We start from the raw sequence: 22,909 nt of genomic DNA, 5'->3' as shown, positions 1-22,909 counted from the left end.
CCTCTGATTGGTATTGAATAATTTCCTTTGAGTTCTATAATTTCATTTCTTAAAACCATAACATAATTTTGCTCATTTCATAGTATCTAGCACAAAGCCTGGTACAGGGTGAGTTTTAAAACAATGAGATTTCCAGCAGGATTCCTCACGTCTAATCTCAAGGATACGTAATACCTTGATAGGAATAGATCCTGAGTTTGCTTGACAGGGGGCTGTGGGAGCAGGTGGGTGCCTGTCACCAAGGTGGTTGCACCTGGCCAAGTTGGAACTGTCCAAGGATTCTAAGCAGGAGTTACGTGGGAAAGAGTGTGCAAGGAATTGTTTCTGGGGAAAATAATTGCAGTGACAGGCACCACAGCTACCAAGGTCCATTTTGCTTTGGATTCGCCCCTTCCTTCCTTAGATGGTCTGTATTTCGCTGGACTAGAGATGGGTTGCACAGCCTGCCTTCTAAATGGCACACAAACCGTGGGAGTCAGCTCTGAAAGCCAGGCTACTGGGAAAGTGAGTGGAAGGAGTCAACACCTTCTAAATTAATTAACTCTCTCCAGGTACATTATCCACATTTTCAGTCTGACTAGGCTCTGGTAACTCCTGTTCTAAAGTTGCTCAGGTCAATGAGGCCAGTCAGAGAGGATTTTTCTGTTTTTTGTTTTTTTGTTTTTTTGTTTTTTGTTTTTTGTTTTTAATTCAAGGCAGACAAGGCAGCTCGGATACAACTGGGAAACACAGATCGACCTTTGTTCATGTGATTATCAGGGTAGTGACAGAATGATTTAAATGATCATAATGGTTATTATTTTTAAGACAGGCTCTGATCATGTATCCCAGGCTAGCATGCAACTTGTAATAATATTCCTGCCCTGGACTCTTGAGTGTTGGGATTAAGGAATATACTATCACACACAGTGATCATAATAATTTAATACTAAAATAACATAAAATTACAGTCTCAGAGGACAGAGACCATTACATAACTCTTACCTCATCTTTAAATAAGGTCAGATTGGGTTTCTGATGGCTTCAGTCTCTCCAATCATTTAGAATAACAAAAGACCTGCAGGTCAGCCCTCAGTTTCCTATCTGGGCCTCCTCTTGCTCCGGCCTTAGTGTACCTGTAGTCTATCTGACTATCTTTCATGCTTTCAGTGAGACTTGGGCTTTCCTTTCACGTTAGAGTCTCAATTTTTACAAACCTCATAGCTGAGATCTTCCTGGACACGTTTGAAGTCGGGTGTTTCTCTTCCACTCCTGTGCCTCTTGCTTTCCCCAAACCTGGCGTCCTTCCTGGCTTCTTGGTTGAGACTTCGTTCAGACCCATCTTTTCAGTTTGTCCCTTTCTTTCCCTTTCCTTTCTTGGACCATTAAACGTCACCTTTTCTGAGTCTAGTTAACATAATTCAGCAAATGAGCTGATGCTAATGGGAAAGGGAGTCAACATATTCTTAAATTACTGTGACTCTCCTCCAAGGTACCTTATTTCCACTTTAACTGTGACTAGGGGGTAATTCCCATTCTAAGGTTGTTCAGGCCAATAAGGCCAGCCAGTGGAGGATGTCTTTTTTTAAATAGGAAGCCTTGGGAGACTCCCAAATCACATAGCATTTAGGCAGCCACCTAGTCTTCCTGTGTGTGCTGTCAGTCAGTCCCACCTTGATGTCCTGCATCCAGCAGTGGGGTCAGGGCCATTTTAGCTTTCCTTGTCTATGCTTTGGTTCAGATGAGGGTTTTAAAATCTAGGAAGCTTCTGGCTATGGTGAGGTCTAGGGTAGAAGACAGATGTTCAAGTGGAAGGTGAAGGTCTCCCTGTCTCTGTGGGTGCCATCTCTCCTGGTGTCTCGCTTCATTCACACTTCTATTACAACAGAGATGCACAGCATTTGTGGAAAGGTGGGGCTTCAAGCTTGTCCCCACCTCAGACTGTCCAGCTGGACCCGTAGCTTCTCACTTCCAACTGAAGTCATACTGCTTTTGTTTGCTTCTGCTTCTTTTCCTTCTCCTCCTTCCTCTTCCCCCTTTTCCTCTTCCTCCTTCTCCCCTCTTCCTTCTTCTTCCAAAGGAAACTTCAGCAAGGCAACAGAATGTTAGCTTAATTTCTGATGCTGAATCTTATAGGCTTTCCTATGAGTCCCACCATTGGGGTGTTTGCTTATGTAGAGATGACAATGCAAACATAGACTCTGTCAGAGTTTCCATTGGGCTACCCAACTATTTCCAGCTTATCTCCTGTCCCTCTTGCATGGGGCTCAGCCATTCCAGGGTACTTAATGGATGGGTCCTCCTCCTGGAGACACTTGGCAACGTGACTGAGGATCTCTAACAACACTTAGTAGTCCAGGAATGACAATGTCTATAGAGAGCTGTCTTAACCCAAAGCCAGTGTTTCCTATATCTTGAAATGGGCTTATTAAAAGCTTATTAATGGCTGGTATTTGAGAAAAAAATTTAATAGATTCACACAGACAAAGAAAGGCTAGATGCCTTACCACTACCTTCAATCCTTGCTACCTTCAATCCTAGGAAACAGATACTCAAGGTCTAGTCTCACAGCACTTTGTCTGAATGTGACTCACAGGGGCTATGCTGTTTATGGCTTCTCCTGGACTTAGGTCTTAGGTGGAGGCTGCAGAATCTTTATAATTCTTTCTGCACTATAAAGCACTGGAGGAGAGTGGTACTCAGAGTGACATTTTGCTGAGATGGACAGTCACCAGCTCAGAGGCTATACTGACTGGTTTTATGTGTCAACTTGACACAAGCTAGAGTCATAGCAGAGAAATGAGCCTCCCTTGAGGAAGTGCCTCCATGAGATCCAACTGCAAGGCATTTTCTCAATTAGTGATCAAGGGGAGAGGGCCCAGCCCATTGTGGGTGGTGCCATTCCTGGGCTGGTGTTCCTGGGATCTATATAAAGGCAGGCAGAGCAAGCCAGGGGAAGCAAGCCAGTAAGCAGCACCCTCCATGGTATGTGTATAAGCTCCTGCCTTCAGGTGCCAGCTCTTCTTGAGTTCCTGTCCTGACTTTGAACTATGATCTGATAGTGAAAGCTGAATAAATCCTTTCCTTTCGAACTTGCTTTTTGGCCATGGTGTTTTGTTGCAGCAATAGAAACCCCACTTAAGACAGAGGCTATACCTTGAGTGTGGGTTTAGACCTTCTATGAGTCTTCTATAACCTTCCCAACCCATTCCTAAGAAGAACAGTTTCCAGCAAAGTCAAAGAACAGGGCATTTTGAATAGGGTTCATTAGCAGTTTCTCCTAACACTAATATGAGAGAGTCTAAGCATGATTGGCTTAACAAAGTTTTATTCATTATTTCTGAGCTTCTATATAGTCCAGTCAGGCCTCAAACTTGCAGTTCTCATGCCTTGGTTTCCAGAGTTCTGGGCCTAAGGAGTGTCAATTACACCCAGATTAACTTGGTTTTACTTAGGGAAAATAAACTCATTGATTCAGAATAATGCCTCATCTAGGGCCAGTTATTTTCTGATTCATGAGCATAGTCATTTTCTATACTCTGAACAATAATTTGGCTTCAGTTTCTCGAAGGTAGAAAATCCATATTCAGAAATAATAATAATAATTAATAATAAAAATGTTCCAAACACACCAAAGCCCACTTCATTTTTCTAGTCCAGGGTCCAAGGTTAGATAACTGAAGATATCTTTGAGAAAGCATTTGTCTGGATCTTGGAAAATAAGCCCTGGGAACTTCATATTCAGTCTAGGAAAGCAGAGCTTATTAAAAGAATGTTACTAGGGGAGCCATTGTGTGTTATTTCAAGCTGTAGTTAACTGTCTGCGGGAAATCTGGAGGGAGGAGAAAATGTAAACAAATAAAGCCACAGGCTGCCTTTTTCTTTGACTGGAAGAAACTCATGGAGGTGTGGCCATCTTGGTGTGGAAGCACCAAGGGGCACTGCTTTTGCTGGGCAAGGCATGAAGGGATGGCCGTTGCGTTTACAGACTTGGAAGGGTAGATTGCGCCTTCCGGTCTTAGTGTTTCCATTGCTGTGAAGAGACACCATGACCAAGGCAACTGTCATAAAGGACATTTAATTGGGGCTGGCTTATAGTTTCAGAGGTTCAGTCTACTATCATCATCTCAGGAAGCATGGCAGCATCCAGGCAGGCATGGCACTGGAGGAGCTGGGAGTTCTACACTTTGTTCTGAAGGCAGTTCGGAGAAGACTGGCTCTTCTATGCTGGGCATAGCTTCAAAGCCCACTCACACTTCCTCCAAGTCCAGACCTTCTAACAGCACCACTCCCTATGAGCCAAACACTCAAACCACCATACTTCCCTTTGTACAAGGGGTTATTAACTTTCCAGAGGGATGGGGGATGCTGGAGACTGAACTGGTGGCCTTGTTTTCCTAAGTGTACGCTACCTTTGTGCCATGTCCCCAACTCCTACGAACTACTTCCATACCTGCTCCAACTCACCCTAACAGAGTTCTTAAGAACAAGAACCTCTTCTGCTTTATATTGCCAGAGCCTAGCATGGGGTTTACCCATCACAGGGAAGTGTACATCCTCTAAGTGTGTGGATGAAGCTGCAGCTGTGCCAGGACCACATGAAGGGCTGTTGAAAAACACATGGCATGCTCCCACCCTATGTGTATTTCCAGTTCTGTATGCCTGGGTTAACCTAGAATTTTCGTTTTTTTGTAGGTTCTCAGGTAATGCCGGTGATTTAGGTTTTGGGGACTGCCTCCAGAACTATTGTCAAAGGCTACCAGAGATAGATTGCACTTACTAGTAGGAATAAAGCCCTCCGTGGGAGTGAGGAAGCCCCAGGAAATCTGTGTTTCAGAAAGAATTATCATTTTAGAATCTGAGTACCAATGTCAGAGTCTTGGCAATCTCAGAGTCTTGGTGTCTGGGACCATAGGTTGCTCTAGGTGAACCCAAAGGAATTTATTTCCATATGGGATTCAGAAGAGCCCAGCCTACCTTGCAGGCCTGTGAGAGTCACAGCAATTAGATGTAAACGTGAGTGTCATTGTTGCAGGAGGGGAACTTGATTAAGCCTGTGATTGATATGGGCTCTTATTGCCTTTTATGAGCTGAAAAAGCAAGTAAACTTCTAAATGGATGACGAATGTGGTAGGGGAAAGAGGTGCCATATGAGTAAAGTAATTAAAGCAGATTCCAGACAAGATGTAACGAAGCATTAAATTGTACATGTGTCCCCAGAAGGGCTCTCGAAGTTTAGGTGTGTGCATGTGAATGTGCATGTGCGTGTGTGTGGGTATGTGTGTGTGTGCTCGGATGAAGGGAAGATAACTAGGAGAATCTTCTTTAATAATAGAATTGATCTAGACTGTAAGGGAGGTGAGGGTTTGAACAATGGAGGGCAGAGGGCAAATGGGCCTGCTCACCACACTAGTAGAGACAATGGGGTTGGAGGATGTGCATAGGAGGCAGCCCAGTGACAATCCTGCACAGCAAACAGGATGAATCATCTTCTCTATGGTGGAAGGTAGGATGCTAAGCTTAAGACCGTGAAATGGGTGCTCCCACAGAGGCTGGGAGATGGAGTGAGATCTGGGAAGGTTGTTAGGTGAACACATGTCCTCAGAGATGAAAAGAGGCCTGGGTGGCCGCTGTGTAGAGGCAGGGAGGGTGTTTTGAGAAAGTAGGGTTAGATCAAGGGTATGTTATCAAACAAAGTGCATGGATTTTGGGTCAGGGGCGGCAGGGAGAATGGTCACTGTAGTAAATGCAGAAGGACACAGAGTGTTTATATTAAGTGAAGGGTAGTGAGACCTTCCAAGTGAGAATGCTGTTGAAGTTGATGGAGAAACAGGTCTGGTGTTTGAGGGTCAGGTTAGCAAGGACAACCTGTTCATCTATATTGTGCTCCATTCTGAGTTAGTTGTGACTACCTGTGATACACAACTGGATCCTTGGTGTTTTGGTCCTAGGTATTTACTGTTGGGGCCTCTTTTCTCATAGCTCGTGACTCCCTTCTTACCTCTCTTGCAGGGGATGCTCTCACCTACCACAATGGATGGAAGTTCACGACTTTTGACAGAGACAATGATATTGCCCTCAGCAACTGTGCGCTGACGCATCATGGTGGCTGGTGGTATAAGAACTGCCATTTGGCCAACCCGAATGGCAAATATGGGGAGACCAAGCACAGTGAGGTAAGCGGCAGGTGAACAGCTTTTCCATCACAAGCTTTGCCTGTCTCTACTCCCAAAGCGATGCCATCCAGGTGAGAGTTGTAGTTCCCACTCTGTCTAAAGCTTTCAGTCAGGCCAGGAGACTGTACCTCAGGCTTCATGGTATTGCCAGACGATGGACACTGCTTGGTGTGCATCACACTATCACACAGCTATTCAGCTGCATGTGGGTGACTCATCACTGATATATGACCTATGATGTGAATCGCCTGCTGTCTCATCTCATTGTTAAGTTCCTTTTGTAATATTTTTGAGCCAGGATGGTTCTCATGTAGCCCAGGCTGAGCTCACACCTGCCTTGTAGCTGAGGAATGGTCATAAACTCTTGATTCTCCTGCCTTCACTTTTTAAATTCTGGGATTTTTATAGGCATCTCTCACCACATCTGGCTAAGTTATTGTTGTTGTTGTTCATCTGTTTATACGGACTCTTGCTATATAACCTAGGCTGGCCTTGAACTCTGAATCTTCCTGCCTTAGCTTCCTGAGGGTTGGGGTTATAGGTGTGTGCCACCATACCTAGCCATCAATACACCTTACTAATTCATAATCAGACCCTGTTATAGATCAGGTTGTGGTAATGAACTACCACAGGTTAGGTGGTTTAAAAACAGACTTGCATATCTTACAGTTCTAGAGTTTCCTAGTCCAAGACCATGGTGCCAACAGATTCATTTTTGTTAGAGCCTTGCTACTTGGCATGGAGACAGACACCTTCTAGATAAATCTTCACATGACACAGAGAGGCCATGTAACCTCCTCAATGAGGCCCCCAGAGAGCTGCCCCTTAATACTACCAAATTAATTGGGCCAATAAAATTTCAATATGCAGAATGTAAGGAGGACACAAACATTAAATCCCAAGCCAGACACTCGGTTGTCTTTTCTGGTTGTCTCTCCATTATAGCAGAGCTGTTTCTCTGGGTCCGTTGGTCACTAGGTAAACAGGTTCGACTTTGGGTCAGACTCAGCCTTGGCTCCACTTTAACCCAAGAGTCTGCTGCACGCTGTTCTCGTCCCTCTGTCAGGACAATGTTCAGGGCTCAGTGTATGTGAGGGCTCCTCTCTTGCAAATTTTCCTGTCTGTACTTTCTGGGACCTCCATGACCCTTGTATATCATGGTGACTTTTTGCCAGCTACAGGATATCGACGACCCCCTCCTGGCTTCCTGAAAATTACACTTTTCTCCAATTCATGTCAATCTCTTGCCCTCCATAAACCTGCCTTGGGTTTCCAATTTCAAGTCCTAGGTCCTGATCCTGGCCTTCAGGAAGCCATCTCTCCCCAGGACTCACACAGACCAATATTACTGTAAATATTAGCACTGCTCAAATCCATTCTTATTACCTTGGTTCTTACCACACAGCCAGGACTCCCAATCCTTATGTGATTTTTTTTTTAAAAGGCAAGAAGAAATTTGCCCCTAGGGCAACGAGGAAAGTTGGCCCAATGGATCATGGTGGCAGCATGTGGGCCGACCAGGGAAGTCTGTGATCAGGGATCAAATATTTGAAATGAGCAGTCAGCATGCCCTAAACCATCCCTGCATTTGCTAATAAAAGACATTCATCTGGCTAATGTGCTTCTCTCGGTCTGCAAGCCATTTAGCTTCTTGTTTATTATTTACTTCACAAATTAAAATACATAAAATTGGTCACTTGGGCTCTTTATTGGCCAGGTTGCAAGGTTATTAAGGGAATTAAATATTATTGTGCTCACCAGTCAAAAGACATAAAATGAAATTTAGTTTTCAGCAGGCCATTTGTTACCCCAGTGCTAATATCTAAACAGTCTAAATTGAAAATGATTTTACACAATTGGCTAATTAATATGTTTATTTTTGCCTTTTATTTTTTTTGGAAAAGAACAGGGTACGGCAATGGCTGATTGACTGTTCTCTGCCCAAGTTGACCCCCCTTGTCCAGCTTGTGTCTGGCCTTCCCGACATCTTGGGCACACGCCCCATCTTCCCATCAGAGGCTTGTCGAATTCCAGGAGAGGGTACAGGATCTGTCTCTCGTAGTTTGGATCCTAACCCATTGCTGCTAGGACTTCTTCTTCTTCTTCTTCTTCCGTCATCAGAGACGGAGTGATTTCTTCTTCTCTAGGATCCCCCTACCACAAAGCATCTTACTCTTCTCCCAAATACTTTTTCTTGACGTTTGTTTTGCAGGGGGTGAACTGGGAGCCATGGAAAGGACATGAGTTCTCCATTCCTTATGTGGAGCTGAAAATCCGCCCGTTTGGTTATAGCCGAGACCGTTTCTCTGGCAGAAAGAAGCGCTCCATAGGAGGAAAAGCAAGGATGTTCTGAAGGCTTGTCTGAGCTGTCTTCACAGGAGACAAGAGACACTTGGGGTGGGCGGGGTGGGTGGTGCCTAGGGAGCTGAAGTTTTCCGGATGCTCATAGCCTCCAACTTCCTAGATTGCTGGGTACACAGTGCTAATGATGTCACCACACTTTGACCTTTAGAGGTTCCTTCCATGTCATTTGCAAGTTTGCCTGTCTTGGACTGAGGGCCCTGAAAGCAATGTTGTAACTGAACAGTAGATATGGATAGAACATGTGTTGGAACCACAAGGTTTTTCAGCCCATTCTTAATGACAGATGTATTGAATTAGGGCAAAAAGGTGAACCACCCAGTAGACCATCAATTGGAAATCTTTAGAAATTGGTGGAGATCTCTGTATTCATCTGATAATATAGATCTTTGTAAAAACAAAAACAAAAACAAACCAAAGTGAGGTTCTGATCCCCTGGGGGGTCAGACCTGCTACTTGTTGTCTCTCCTGGACCTCCTGGTTATCGAAGGAAATGTTTATATCTTACTCCTTTTAAACTTCCAGTGTGATGAAGAACGAAGAGACTACAAGGGGCCACGATGCAGTCATAGCTAAGTTCTGACTAGTCTCTAGCATTCTGGAGACCAAAACTCCCATTTTATTGCTATTTTTAACTGCCCCTTTCCCAGACATTTGCATAAGTTCTTTCATAGATCTGCATATGTTGTAAATAAATTTGCAGTCATTTCAACTTTAAATAACCCATCTCTCTAAATAACTGGTACCCTCAGCTTCCCCCCCCCCCACTCCACTTACCTCCATGCCTCTCCCCTCCCACGGGTCCATCAGCTCTCAGCCTCCCTCCTTCCCTGCTCCCCACACTGGAAGCTTCCTCACATCATCTTTCTTGTGTGTTTGGTATCATTTTGGAAGGTTTTCTGTAGCCAAGTCAGTGACCATTGAAATAACTTAAATTCCTACTCAAGAAAACACAAATAAACCCTTTGATTTTTAAAAAGCTGTCTCATGTTATTTTCTCCCCAAAGAGATGGCCCGCAGTAGCAATACCCTCAACTTTTAGCAGGCTTCCTAAGAACGTTTAAGGACATTGTCTTGGTCAGTATTCTATGGCTGTGAAGAGGCATCATACCCACAGCAACTCTTATAAAGGAAAGCGTGTAACTGGGGCTGGCTTACAGTTTCAGAGGCTTAGTCCATTGTCATCACAGCAGGATGCATGGGCAGCACACAGGCAGATGTGGTCCTGGAGAGGTAGCAGAGAGTTCCACATCTAGATGCACAGGCAGCAGGAAGAGAGAGAGAGATACTAGGCCTAGCTTGGGCTTTTGAAACCTTAAAGCCCACCCCCCAGTGACACACTTCCTCCAATAAGGCCATGGCTCCGTCAACAAGGCCACGCCTTCTAACCCTTTTCAAGTAGTGCCAGTCCCTGGTGATCAAACATTCCGATATATAACCTATGGGGGCCATTCTTATTCAAACCACCACAGACTAGATTGGTGGACTCCCTCTTCAGATGTTGACTCATTCTAACTGCTCCTAGGATTTCTGGCCTCTCTGTGTCTGTGTAGATCTATAGGCAAATCAGTGACCCATAGTCTTTGTGCTGGAGGAGGGTTTGATGGCACCAGATGGCACCATGCCCATCTCAGGTTCATTGACCCCAGGGTTTGGCCACTAAACTGACCTGTGTGGGAGACTGTTTTAGCATATTTTTGCATATAGGTCCTTTGTTGCCATGGAGAAATATTCAGCTGACCTTCACATAGTTTACTCTGAGCAGAAAAGGAAATCTGGGAAGTTCATTTCAGAGTGTTTAAAGAGTGGGCAACATCTCAGCCCCCAACCTTCCTGCATGCTGCCCCTTGCTTTAGCATGGCCCGTCCAGCAGTTCATTCCAGTCATGGACTATGGGCCTAGGAAGTGGGTTTCTAGGGAGAGGTTCAAACACTTTCTTAGAGCCAGGTTATGGCTCCTCAAAAATTTGAAGCTTAAAGGAAGCCCTCCCGTGTTTCAGGATGGCCCAATGTGAAAAGGGACTTGAGAAGTGAGGATACACTAGAAGCCAGGAGCAGAGCATCTGTCCCACAAACGGTGGTAAAGTTTCCAAAGTGTTATCTATTCTGTGCATACACAAGGCAGAGAGCAAGCAAGCTGCTGGCCCTGGTCAACTCTTAGAACTTCCAGAAGATAGAAAACGAGTCAGGACGGTGGTGGCTTAAGGAAAAAGTGAACCACTAAGTTGTGTGTGTGTGTGTGTGTGTGTGTGTGTGTGTGTGTGTGCATCTAATCCCACCAGAAAGGCATTAGGGGGCTGTAGTGATGGCATCAGATCTAGAAATTTGGGGCCATGGGTGTGGGGGCAAGAGGGGAGTGGGAGAGAATCCGCATCCGGCCAGAATTCCGGTGCTTTGTGCAGGTGGACGCGGGAGGACTGTGCACACTTTTCACGTGGCCCCGGGTGGGCATCTGGCTGTATTAAGTCACTGACCCCATACGGCGGGTGATGGACAAGGGGCAGCCCTAGGTACCACGTTCTCAGCCTCTGGTATCCCACGCTGGATAAAGCAGAGGAGCTGAGAACAGAATAGGGCCCCGGGAGCAGCACTTGGACCTGGAGAAGAAGGGAGGAACAGGCAGGGGGAGGGGGCACTGGATGGTTCCCACGCGGGCGAGAGTCCTTGGTCAGGTCTGGGGCTGGAGCACAGGATGGCCTTCTGGTGGGAGGTTAGACGCGGCTCCTTAGAAAACCCATCCCATCCCTTAAGCACGGCGGGCCTTGATAGAGACACTCTATGGTTTTAGAGCTTCATTGTAAAAAGGCAGGGAGAAAGGAGGGAAGGTAGAAAGAGAGAGAACGGCCATGGCCACATGGAGAGAGGGGGTAAGAGAAAGAGAGAGAGCTAGAGAGTAAGAAAGGTGAGGGCTTAAGAGAGTGAGAAGGGGCCAAGCAGCCCTTTGAACAGTGGAGAGCTCTCAAAGGCTTTGAAACCTTGAAGTGACACGGGAGGCTTGTATTTTGGAAATATTAGTTTGGAGAGGGCAACATAGTGGGGATTTTGAAAGCTACTTAGAAAATTGTGGGCTATCAGGCTGTTGCCAGGTAACTGTGGGGAGGAGCATACCTGGCTATAGTCAGGTAACTGTGGGGGTGGAGTCTAGCCAGAATGCCAGAAGCTTGGGACATTACATGACTGATAGTCACAGAATTATGGATAGGCATCTGATTCTGGGAATGTGAGTCGCCTTTCTGTCCCTCGTAGATTTCTCTATTGGGTCACTGGAGCAAGCCCCATTGAACCAAAATAGGCTGCCTATCACAGTCCTACATAGAAAGACAGACTGAGTCATGAGGGAAGCAGCCAGACATCCGAGAGAGCCAGGCTGCACATGGACAGCATGGGGGAGGCAGTGTGGCTTCTCAGTGGTCGAAGAGCCCAGGGATCCAGTGCGAAGGACAGGCAGGGGGTCGTTGCTGCAATGGCTGTCAGGACACATTGCCATTCAGAGCCAGTGTGAGCTTTGATGTGTGTCCTTCTGCTCATTGTCCCTTCACAGATCCCACTCCAGTGGGTCTCCGGTGAGTTCTACGCACCTGAGCTTTTCAAAGTTCCCCAGGGGCCTCTAACATCAACTCAGGGGTGAGAGCCACTGTTCCCACATAAGCCTTTGAACAGTGGAGAGCTCTCAGAGGCTTTGAAACCTTGAAGTGACACGGGAGGCTTGTATTTTGGAAATACTAGTTTGGTGACAGTTTGGAGAGGGCAACATAGTGGGGATTTTGAAAACTACTTAGAAAATTTTGTGTGTGTGTGTGTGTGTGTGTGTGCATGTGCACGTGTGTTAACATGTGTGTATATAGGACATTACCCTGGGTCTCCCTTTGTTACTTTCTACTTCATTTCCTGAGACAGGCTCTCATTCTGAACCCAGAACTCACCGATGTGGCCAGTCTAGCCAGCCAGTCTGTTCTGTCTCCAGCATATAAGGATTACTTCAGGTGGACCGCCACGCCCAACCAGCAGTTACCTCAAGTCCTCACACCCGAGTAGCAATCACTTTATCCACGGCGCTATCTCCCGGTCCTTGTGTTATCTTTGGTTGACACACATCTGTGGGGTAAAGCATGCCATTCCAATATGCACGTACAATGTGAAGTGGCCAGTGCAGGTGACTGGCATCTCCGTCACTTCTGACATTTATACCTTAGTGTGAAGAGCATGCGCAGACCTCTTTACTAGTCGCTTTGGAATACACAGTTAGTCCTCGCCAACCATAATTACTCCACTGTGATTCAGAAAGTCAGAAGTCATTCCTTCTGTCTGTGCCCCTTGCCCATTCACAAGGGGTGTGGTCTAGGGAAAGGGGGGAGGCTCACAGACCAGCTCACAGTTGCTGTAATAGTTCTCCAAGTGGTTCTGATTCCCCTGGCCTGTGTCAGAAGGAGATCTATAGAATCAGCAGGATTGAGGGAGGACTGGCTTCAGAGGCCAGCCTGTGACCACAGAGCTTGAAGATGTTTATGTGTCATGGCTGCTACCTCTGGAAATGGCTTGGCATTTGTGTTTTTTGAGTTTGAGTGTTCTGTTTTATAACTTACAATTTTTGGGGATTCAAGGGTTACCGAAGCTGGAATATACCACAGGGGAGAGTAAGTGAGGGGGAGAAAGAAAGAAACAGAAGAAAACAGAGAAAGAGAGAGAGGGACAGACAGGCAGGCAGGCAGGCAGACACACACACACACACACACACACACACACACACACACACACACACACTTTAGGTGTGAGCTGTGCAGAGAGCGTACAGACAAGGAGGCATGCAAAGAACTAGAAGAAAAGAAGGTGAAAAGCTGCTGGTGAAACTTACTAGAAAAGGTCCCTCCATTTAAAAAAACCTTACATGTCTTCGCTACCTTAAGCCAGGGTCAAGGAGAGGATCAACAGAGATGATGGGAGCCAATCAACCAGGTTGGAGCCTGCAGTCTGGGGCAAGCGGCCTGCTATACCCACTCTTGCCAGTAGATGGCAGTGTTGTCTTATCAGGTGCCTCTCAATTCAAGAGAGACTCTCTTCCACAAAGGGAAGTTTTGGAGGGGTCCCCACTTCTGTTTCTTCCTGGGTAACACTGTCTTAAGAGTTAGCCAGTGGGGCCAAATCAGCATCCAACCTACACTTAGTGGTTTCTCCGGCAGTGTTTTTACCTGTATTAACACAACAGGTAAGCAGGCACCCCCTGGAAGGGGTTGCCTAGTTCATTCTTGGCTGTGTCTAGCCTGCAACCTCTCTATCACGGTGTGCTGGGCTGGTCAGTGGGTAGAAAGTTCCAGAGATATTTCAAAACTCTTCCTAAAATGCCCCTGTGAGTGGATTATTTCTGCGGATACTTTAAGTTCCAATTCCAGTGTAATATAAATAAGTAAGGTTCCCAGGTTAGCTCATAAAACCCTGCTCTTTTATAGAAGATAAACTTCTATATAATTATATGTAAAGACAGCATAGTTCTGAACGCTGTAAACTTTAGTTCTTATATTTGGATTGCCAGCTTTTTAAACTTTAAAAAAAAAAGATTTATTTTACAATTACTTATTTGATTTTATGCACCCAAGTGTTTTGTCTTTGTATGTGTATATACACGAGTGCATGCTTGGTGCACATAGAGGCTAGAAAAGGTTGGATCCCCTGGACCTGGAATTACAGATGGTTGTTAGCTGCTATTATGGCCTGGGAACCAGACCTGTGAAGCTCCCAGAAGAAGAGTGTGGTCTCCATTCCAAGCCTGGGTACGCTGGCTTCTTCTCTTGTGGCCTCATTCTCTTTACTTGTGATGCATGCATCAAGTGTGATAATGAATGCTTCTAAGGGGCTGCCAGGCCCTCTGAGGTGGTAAGGTCGCTTGTTTGGATCTTAAGGCTTTATACAGCATTCGAAACTTTTGCATCTTCTTTTTCCTCACTAGGAGCGTATGAATAGCCAGTTGTAAGGCTGGTTTTCTGTGAATAGTCAAGAGGATTATGACGGCTCATGGATGGAAGAGAAGAGAAAGGCTAGTGGAAGACAAGGAGGCCGCTGGAGTGTGGGTAATTCCACGCCTTCCTCCAGAAGTTTCTCCTTTGATTTCTAGAACCCAAACCATGGTTTTCCTTCATTAACGACACTTAACTCGAACACTTTCCCTAAGCCAGGCTCAGTGCTAAGCTTTTTTTTTTTTTAAATGTATTTCTACATTTAAATTTTGAAGATAAGTTTTAATATGGAGGTAACATTACAGGCATAAATTACATGACCGGTGAGAACTGGTGTGGGTCTCAGGATCTGGACAGCCCTAGTCCTGAGCTCGAGCCCTTGGTGCCCAGGGACTCTCGTCTATTTTGCCAATGGTGGTCTCCTCTCTCCGCTCACTCAGTGCAACTCTTTGCCAGCCTGACTTGATGGCAGTCTTGGTGTGTGTGTCCCTCTGGGAAAGCGATAAACACATTATATGGTTGTGGTTTGCACCTTTAGGCCGGTTGTGACCCCTCAGGACAAGTTCTATGGTATGGGCTCAGTGGACTTGGCACCTCGAAAGAGCTAAAATTCTTTGATATGTACGCCCTGCCATTACTGAATAAATCGTGATGCTTGGCCCCATGGGAATCTGAAGACAGTTCAATAAACTGAACCTATGACAGATACAGTAAGTTGTCCAAAGGGAGTTTTGTTGCTTCTGCTGCTCAATCTTGTATGCCCGTGACTTTGAATTCAAGAATAATCTTAAGGGCAAAGGGCAAGCAGCCAGCAGAGTACTCCAGTGAGCTGAGAATGCTAATGGATGATTGCATTGTGCAACTCTGTCCTTATGCTCCAGAGTGTGGGTGAGCCAGGGCAGGAAGAGCTGATGGACCTGAAAGGGTGGGGAGCCTGTGAGGTGCCTGGGAGTTGCGCTATGGCCCTCTGAGCGGCCCCTCCTCTGCATCGGAAACTTTTGCAATATCCTGGGGACTTGAATAGCAGGCTGAATGAAAATACTGTGCCTCCTGGTTGTTATGGCTGTGTAGTGATAGGAGAAAGGCTGAAGGATCAGCTGAAAACTGTGAAACAGCCTGCCTTGGGCAAGACAGGAAGTGTGCAGCTGCGCCGTGGGTCTTCCTTCTCAAGCTTCCGTTAAACAACGCAGCTGTTCACTAACACTGAATTGCTCTTTCCACAAGATGCTAGCCTATGCCATTCGGGGTGGTGTTCCTAGCCATAGGGTGGCTATTGAGTGTTTGAAATATGACTGGCCTAATTGAGCTCTGGACTTTTCATCTAATTTAATTTTAATGAACTAAGCCACATGTGGCTAATAGTACCAGATTGGGCAGTGCCAGTAGGGAACATTTCACCATCTTGTTTCTGTTGGCCCGCATTGTTGGGAGAGGAATCAAGAGCATCCAAGTCACTTCATTTTATAACTAGGGCAAAGTTGTGGTTGACTTAGCAAAAGGATGTATGTGCTTATGTAAATACATGCACATAGACACAGGTATCTGTGTCCCTTTAATTCTTGGCACCAAATTAACCCAAAGGCGATTTCTTCCTTTTCCTATGAAAGACACTGACTTCACTGGAGAGATGTTTTCTATGTGTCACCAGGGAATATCAGTATGTTTTCTGCAGCCACTGACGGTCAGTTCAGCTTCCAAAGTCGTCTGCTTTGCATAGAAGGGAGAGATGCCACATTCCTGGTCCTCAGACCTGAGATTCTAGGCCAGTGACCAGGCAAGGAGAGCGTCTGCATCTGTCAATCCTGTATGAAAATAATATCTCAGTGGTAAGCATGACTCAAGCCAACATGAAAGGAGGATTTCATTTTCAAAACATTTATTTAAATAAACTTTTATATATATTTGAATTTTACCGAAAACAAAACTCTGACAAATGCTATACAGCCTCGATCATTTATATATTCTTGAAAAAGTGACTGACTTTTCTTTACATCTTCCTGTTCTTTTTCCTCTTCCCAAGAAATCAAAAAAGTCTACTGAACACTGGATAAAGACCCCTCTGACTGTTTCTGAGTGTGACCAAGGCAGGTCAGAAGTCCAGTATGGGTGGGGACAACCCCCATGCCCAAGCCCATGCCAGTTGAGAAGGTCTCTTCTTTATGCATTGTTTTTTTAATTTTTTTTTTTTCGAGACAGGGTTTCCTCTGTGTAGCCCTGGCTGTCCTGGAACTCACTTTGTAGACCAGGCTGGCCTCGAACTCAGAAATCTGCCTGCCTCTGCCTCCCAAGCGCTGGGATTAAAGGCATGTGTCACCACTGCCCGGCTTCTTTTTACATTTTTAAAAGAAATTTATTTTATGTGTATGAGTGGTTTGCCTACATGTATACATGTGTACTACATGCATGTCTGGCACCTGGGTCTTTTACAAAAGCAACAAGTGCTCTTAACTGCTGAACCATTCCTCCAGCCCCCTGAGGCCTCTTAGGCTCTCCATTGACTTACTGTCCCCAGATGGATCAAGTAGGCACAGGTCCCAAGCACCTTACCTTAGGACGGTATCCGTGGCAACTCTGGGATAGACCAAGGGAAACAGTGTCGGATCATAAAGGAATGAATTGGTATGATGCAAGGAGAAGCCGTAATATGAGAAGAATTGTCAGGGTGAGGCAGGGAGACAGGGCACCAAGCAATACTTTGGGCTTTTGCTCCCTGGCGTCTATATGAGGGCCTATCACATCACAGGCCCTGCATCGTCCTAAGTGCTTTGTTTTGTTTTTTTATTTCTATTTTTTTAATTTTTATTATTTTATTTATTTATTTATTTATTTATTTATTTATTTGGGTTTTCAAGACAGGGTTTCTCTGTATAGCCCTGGCTGTCCTGGAACTCACTTTGTGGACCAGGCTGGCCTCAAACTCAGAAATCCTCCTGGCTCTGCCTCCCGAGTGCTGGGATTAAAGGCATGTGCCACTACGCCCGGCTACACCTAAGTGCTTTATAAAGGCTGTCGGACAATCTGTGACAGGAAGCAGTGATCCAGTCAGGGTTGGGATTCCTGGACAACTGGGAACTGCCTGCCTTTCTGGATGTTTTGTGTCAGGAACTGGCTCAAGTCTATTTGACGAGAAAGCAGTAGGCACACTGTGCCCAGAGACAGGGGCTTTGTTATGGCAATCAGGGACAGTTGACTGCTGTCTTAATTCAAACTGGCAGTCAGTTGTCACGGAAACCATGTAATTTGTATGGTCCCTGATCCCGGTGATCCAGCCTTGCAGACTGTATCTGACATCCCATTTCTGCTGTGTCTCCACCTCTACCCCCAAGTCTTCCGTCTTAGGGAGACTGAGAGAAGCAGGAAGGACATCTGGTGGGAACCAAGTGGCAGAGAAGGGGAGAAGACTGGTCATTCTGTGGCATGTGGAGGACAGCCAGGTAATCCACAACCAGCTCCCTATGTGACAAGGAGGCAGAGAATCAGAAAGTGTGGCTTTGGTCAAAGAGGCCTGAGGGCGGAAGGCTTGAGCGCCTAGTGACATTGAGGTCATGTAGGATGAGCGAGGGAATGTGACTGCTCTGTCTATTAGAAGACCCAGGTCTATTAGGTAGCTACCCTCCAAGGGCCTGGAGCACATCTGGAGTAGAGCCCTGAGTACCAGGTAGCCCAGCTGAACAAGTAGAGTACAAGTTTCCATTCATACAGTCTCATCAATTTCGGGAATTTTTTTTCTTGCTGCTATAATGTCATAATTTGGCTATGTCACTAATTAGTGATTTTTTTTTCTACTGTCTATAATGGCCTCTACAGGGACAATATTTATAGAGCTCCCCAGTAGATGTGCAAATGAACTGTTGGAGTATAATCATTTCCAAGCTTGGAATTCTACACCTTTGTAACATGGCCACAGTACAATCAAAATGCCAAGCAATTTGTTTTCTTAGTCTTTGGCTGCGGAGGAAAGGCTCTCCTCCACTCAGAAAGTGGCATGGCTTCAGGTAGCACAGGGCACATATGTCAATCAACCTTGCCTTGCCTCAATGCCTTGCCTCATCTTCTGTAGCAGTTAATGGGGTGTCTTAAAAGAGTAGGTCACTCAGGGGGAATTGTGAGGTATTACAAGTTTACCCTTAGCATCATTGCATATATATCCACAGTTATGAGTACCTACTGTATACAAGACATTTGCCTGAGCATCAACGTAAATAGCAACAGATATCTTTACATTTTTAACTTCCACTTAAACTATGGCTTCTACTTCCCACCGGTAACACATTATACACTGCTACCAACACAGGGAGTTGCTTCTGGTATGTGTTGTGTTGTGTATGCATGCGCATGCGCATGTGTATGTGTATATGTGTGCTGGTTATGAGACTGGACTTGGGATGATCTTACTTGTGTTCTTCCTGAAAGGCCTTGGTCACATGGATTCTAGCTGGCTCCTGCGAGGCATCTCCTGACTCTTTCTATCTCTATACACACCTCATGGGTACACACCTGCAATCCAGTGAAGTGAACATGTGGGTTTCCATAGCTTTCTCACAGTCACTGCCAAGAGCTGTTCATCACTGCTTAGAAAAGGGCACCTTGCTGAGTAGTTATGGGATAATGTCCCCGAGAGGTCTTGGGCCACATTAAACACCTGTTAGAGGTAATGAGGACCTTGTCGTGAATTGCAAGCAAAGAGCTTTGAGTGTATCTGGAGCCATACTTTAAACTTTTAGGTACAGGCTAAAGGTCAGAACCATATAGAAACCACTAGCTACGTCTGAATCAATATATACTGAAGTGGGGACTGTACCAGGTTCTTAGAATGTCCAAATGTATTTCCAGTAAAACACTATGTAGGTATAAGAATAGGAAGCACCCACCTCCAACCTGAATGATATACAGACAGTGCATAGGGCCTTGCATCATGGCTACTTAATTGTATACATGTGCCTAAATCTGGACATATCTTCCCATAAGACATTTCTGCAAGTATGTATATTTGAGCAATATATATATATATATTACATGGCCATGTGATAAGTAGAATATCCTGTCCCATGTACCTGTTATCCAAATGTGCATACATACGATACAAACAGAGTTGAAAGCCATCTAAGATGCATGTGTACATACTTTCTGTGCTTTTGTGCTAGAGTATACCAGAAACTGCCATCCATGCGTGGGGCACTGACAGTGAGCACATAGCTGCCAAGACAGTATAAGAATTGTCACATGCCCCCATCCACCGGGATGCTTAGTCTGAAATTTGTCCCTTGCTTGAGTGATCTGCGGGAGTGAATGCATCACGTTAAAGGCTCCTCTAAGTCTCTGTGGCTGGAAGGCGGCTTGGCTCCAAGGGGAGGACATGCTGCTTCCTGGCTCACTAGACAAGCAGCGATGGCCTCTTCTCCATCTGGAGGAGCTTGGGCTGAGCGGAGATCCAGAGGTCTTCATCTTTCTTTTTCTTCTTCTTTTTCTGTTTCTTTTTGTTCTGGTCTGGCTGTTGGTTGCTCTTAGGTGGCCGGCTACAGCAGCAATGGCAACAGACGAAGAAGAGGGTGAGGACCACCACCAGGGGTAACCCCAGGAGCACAGTCAGGCAGACGGTGTTGAAGACGCCTCTTTCGTGCCTGATCCGGATGGTTTCCCAGACAGAGTCGAAGAAAGAACTGTTTCTCTCCATGGTGCTGGCCTAGTGTGGGGCCAGAGGATCCTTAATTATCTAACAAGCCATCTTCACAGAACACAGTGTTAGACACTTGGAATTTATGTTTCTTTCAGCTTCACGTTTGGGCATGCCACCAGGAGTACCTGAAGAAGGTAAAATGGACAATTCAAGAGAACTGCAGTAGCGATGGTCTATCTATTTTCATAGTGTCCGTGGCTTTATGCTTAGAAAGGAGAAGGAATCAATGAGTTGCAGAGTTTTCTGAAATCGTATTAACACTCAATATACAAAGTGTACACAATGAATCAATAACCTTTAACCCATTCTCATTATGTACACACATGATATTGGGCTTAGAATAAAAGAGTTACTACTATGTCAGACCCGCTACACGCAAGGTAATCAGCAGTTGTTGAATAAATTAACCAGTGTGTATAGCATGTGCTTTTTGGTTAATTCTTCTCCTGTGCTCTGCCTAGCTCACCAGACAGGTAATAAACACGTATTTCCTATATGGTAGCCCCTTGTCTGAGACCCTAGGAACACAGCTTATGATTTTTGGTATTCACTAAAGCTTAAATACAAGATGAGATGGCCTTTTCGTGGCTAAGAGGTTATCAGTTATCAGTCCTCATCTTGTCACATGCCTGCCACCCTCATTGGGTGCTGGCTCTCTTCCCAACACTCTCTCCCCCACCCTCTTACACTTCACTCTGTATCTGGTCCTCTCTGCTTTCTACCTTCTCTCTCGTGGTCACCTCATTGGCTACTTCCAAAGCAAACCTTCCCAGTCCCTTTTCTACCCGTTTTGTTTTATCTCAGGGGAAAGAAACCTACCACTGTCCATCAGTGGACAGTGGGCATCCTCATATTCTTGTACAAGTATCTTCTCTTCTGTCACCCCTCCACGTCTCCATACATACATACTCTCAGGTGTAAAGCCCTGTGAATCCTGCAATCCTTGTGTTCAAAGATGACTTCAGGAACAAACATGATTCAGAAAAATTTAAGAAATCTCTCGCTGTGTAACACATTACCTACCTTGGACTCAAATAGAGAGAGTAACCAATATTCTGGCTGGAGATTTCTGGCCAGCTGTTTTACTTAAAAGTGACAAATACGAGGTCTACTGTGGGGAAGCAGGATGTCTGAGGTTGCACCGAGTTTCAGTGAGCAGCCAGAGTTTTGGATAATGAACCCAGCATTCTCCCATGGATGCTGACAACCAGACAGTGAGAATGATGTGAATTATATCGTAGCACTTGGTACTTTCTCACCAACAGGGTCTACAGGGTAGGCTTGAACTTACAATCATCCATCTACAGGCTCCCGAGTGAGCAGTAGCATAGTGCTGTGAACTTTGGACCAAGAGGCCTGTGTGTATATCCTGGGCTCAGAATTCCAGATTAGTTCCTATTTAATTCTATTGCCTGGAGGTGAGAGCTGTGTTCCAGATACAGTGGTAGGTTACATGGTGCCCTAGAGGTTGTCCTAGCTGAGGTCTAGTTCCTTGAATTACATGCCTGATAATTGTCCCATATACTCAGTGGCCATATGTCCAACTCAGCTCCATCTGGCCTGGTCTGCTGATGTGTGGCTCCAATCCTAATGGTATTATTTGCACAGTCTTTGTAGCTGCACAGATTGGCACCTAGCACTGTACCCCTTGGTTCACAGGAACTAAAGCAATGCTATAAAAGTACAATGATGGTTTTAGCCTATGTTTTCAGAGCACTTATTATATGCCAGGCACCGTTCTAGGCACTTTCTACTTAGTAAGTCACTCAACACCCACTGACTCATTCAGTAGATGCTATTGTTCTCCATCCTTCAGCTAAAAATGGAAGCACAAGTCACAAGACATGTGAGTAGTAGGGCTGGACTCACTCATTTTAGGGAGTTTGGCTCCATATCTCCATGTGTGAACTGTTCACAGGTATTACTCTGGGCCTCCTAGTTCTTTGTACAGAATTAACCCATTTTTTTGGCAAGCAGCCCAGGATTCGCAGAATCTTACAGCCATTGGCTATTCCACAGACTGATTCAAGGGTTGATCCCAGTCTATGTTAGAGCAGAGTCTGCAAAGAGACCGACGTCTCATTATGAGACTCTTCCCAAAAGGAACAGAACAAAACACAACTCCTTCATCAGCGGACACTTACAGAAAAGCCAAGCCCAAACAAACATTCAACATGGTAACAAAGAGTGTGCTCTGGGGGGACATGTCCTCTTACTGGAAGTGTGGCCTAGGCCCCTGGGAGAATTGGAGATACCCCATGACATGGATCTGCCTGCACCCCATTCCAATACCAAGATTCCAGGCTCTCTGAAGAGAAAAATAACCATAGGTGCAGCTAGGACTCCATAGGACCCATCCCCCACATAAGGACTTTTTCTTCTTTGAATTTCCCAACTTTCTAGCCATGACCCCTTGCTTTGCCTCAGTCTTATGTAACAGTATTTTTGGTTCACTTGGAGCAAGTTCCCATTCTGTTGTTGTGGGAAGATTCAGGTGGCATCCTCTCACTTGATTGGGAGGACAGCCATATTGGGACAAAGGGCTCCTGGCACCGTACCTGAGATTCACATTCAGTGATACCAACAGCACACTGTTCTACAGTAGGTGTGTTCTGCAGGCAGGAGAAGGGAATCAGGGGGAAGAAGGAGACTGAGCTCCTGGAGTCTATTAGGGCGGCTTTTGGCCATTCCTTTAAAGAGAAATAGGCTTTTGATAGAGAACTTTGGGAAAAAATAATGAGATATTTAAACATCTCATGCAGAACAATG

General features: G+C 45.5%; 2 protein-coding genes and 1 long non-coding RNA gene across 3 annotated transcripts in view; 2 read left to right on the top strand and 1 right to left on the bottom strand.

Moving 5' to 3' along the window:
• Window positions 1-8,508, top strand: part of Tnn (tenascin N) — a 66,166-nt gene extending 57,658 nt beyond the window's left edge. The window contains exons 22-23 of the mRNA XM_021198577.2: window positions 5,992-6,155; window positions 8,368-8,508. Coding sequence (XP_021054236.1) covers window positions 5,992-6,155; window positions 8,368-8,508 — 305 coding nt within the window. The remainder of the gene's footprint in view (window positions 1-5,991; window positions 6,156-8,367) is intronic.
• An 8,560-nt stretch (window positions 8,509-17,068) lies between these two features.
• Window positions 17,069-20,561, top strand: LOC115064015. Its single transcript, XR_003843852.1, has 3 exons — window positions 17,069-17,125; window positions 17,790-17,897; window positions 19,972-20,561. It is a non-coding gene; the product is annotated as an uncharacterized LOC115064015 (long non-coding RNA).
• Window positions 19,755-22,909, bottom strand: part of Kiaa0040 (KIAA0040 ortholog) — a 31,119-nt gene continuing 27,964 nt past the window's right edge. Inside the window, exon 2 of the mRNA XM_029538241.1 lies at window positions 19,755-20,265. Within this exon, the coding sequence (XP_029394101.1) occupies window positions 19,838-20,137 (300 nt within the window). The 5' untranslated portion in view covers window positions 20,138-20,265 and the 3' untranslated portion in view covers window positions 19,755-19,837. The remainder of the gene's footprint in view (window positions 20,266-22,909) is intronic.

The sequence above is a fragment of the Mus pahari genome, chromosome 5 (assembly GCF_900095145.1).
Source record: "Mus pahari chromosome 5, PAHARI_EIJ_v1.1, whole genome shotgun sequence".
Classification (NCBI taxonomy): Eukaryota; Metazoa; Chordata; class Mammalia; order Rodentia; family Muridae; genus Mus; species Mus pahari.
The sequence above is the reverse complement of the archived record's forward strand: the minus strand, read 5'-3'. Positions and strand labels throughout refer to the sequence as shown.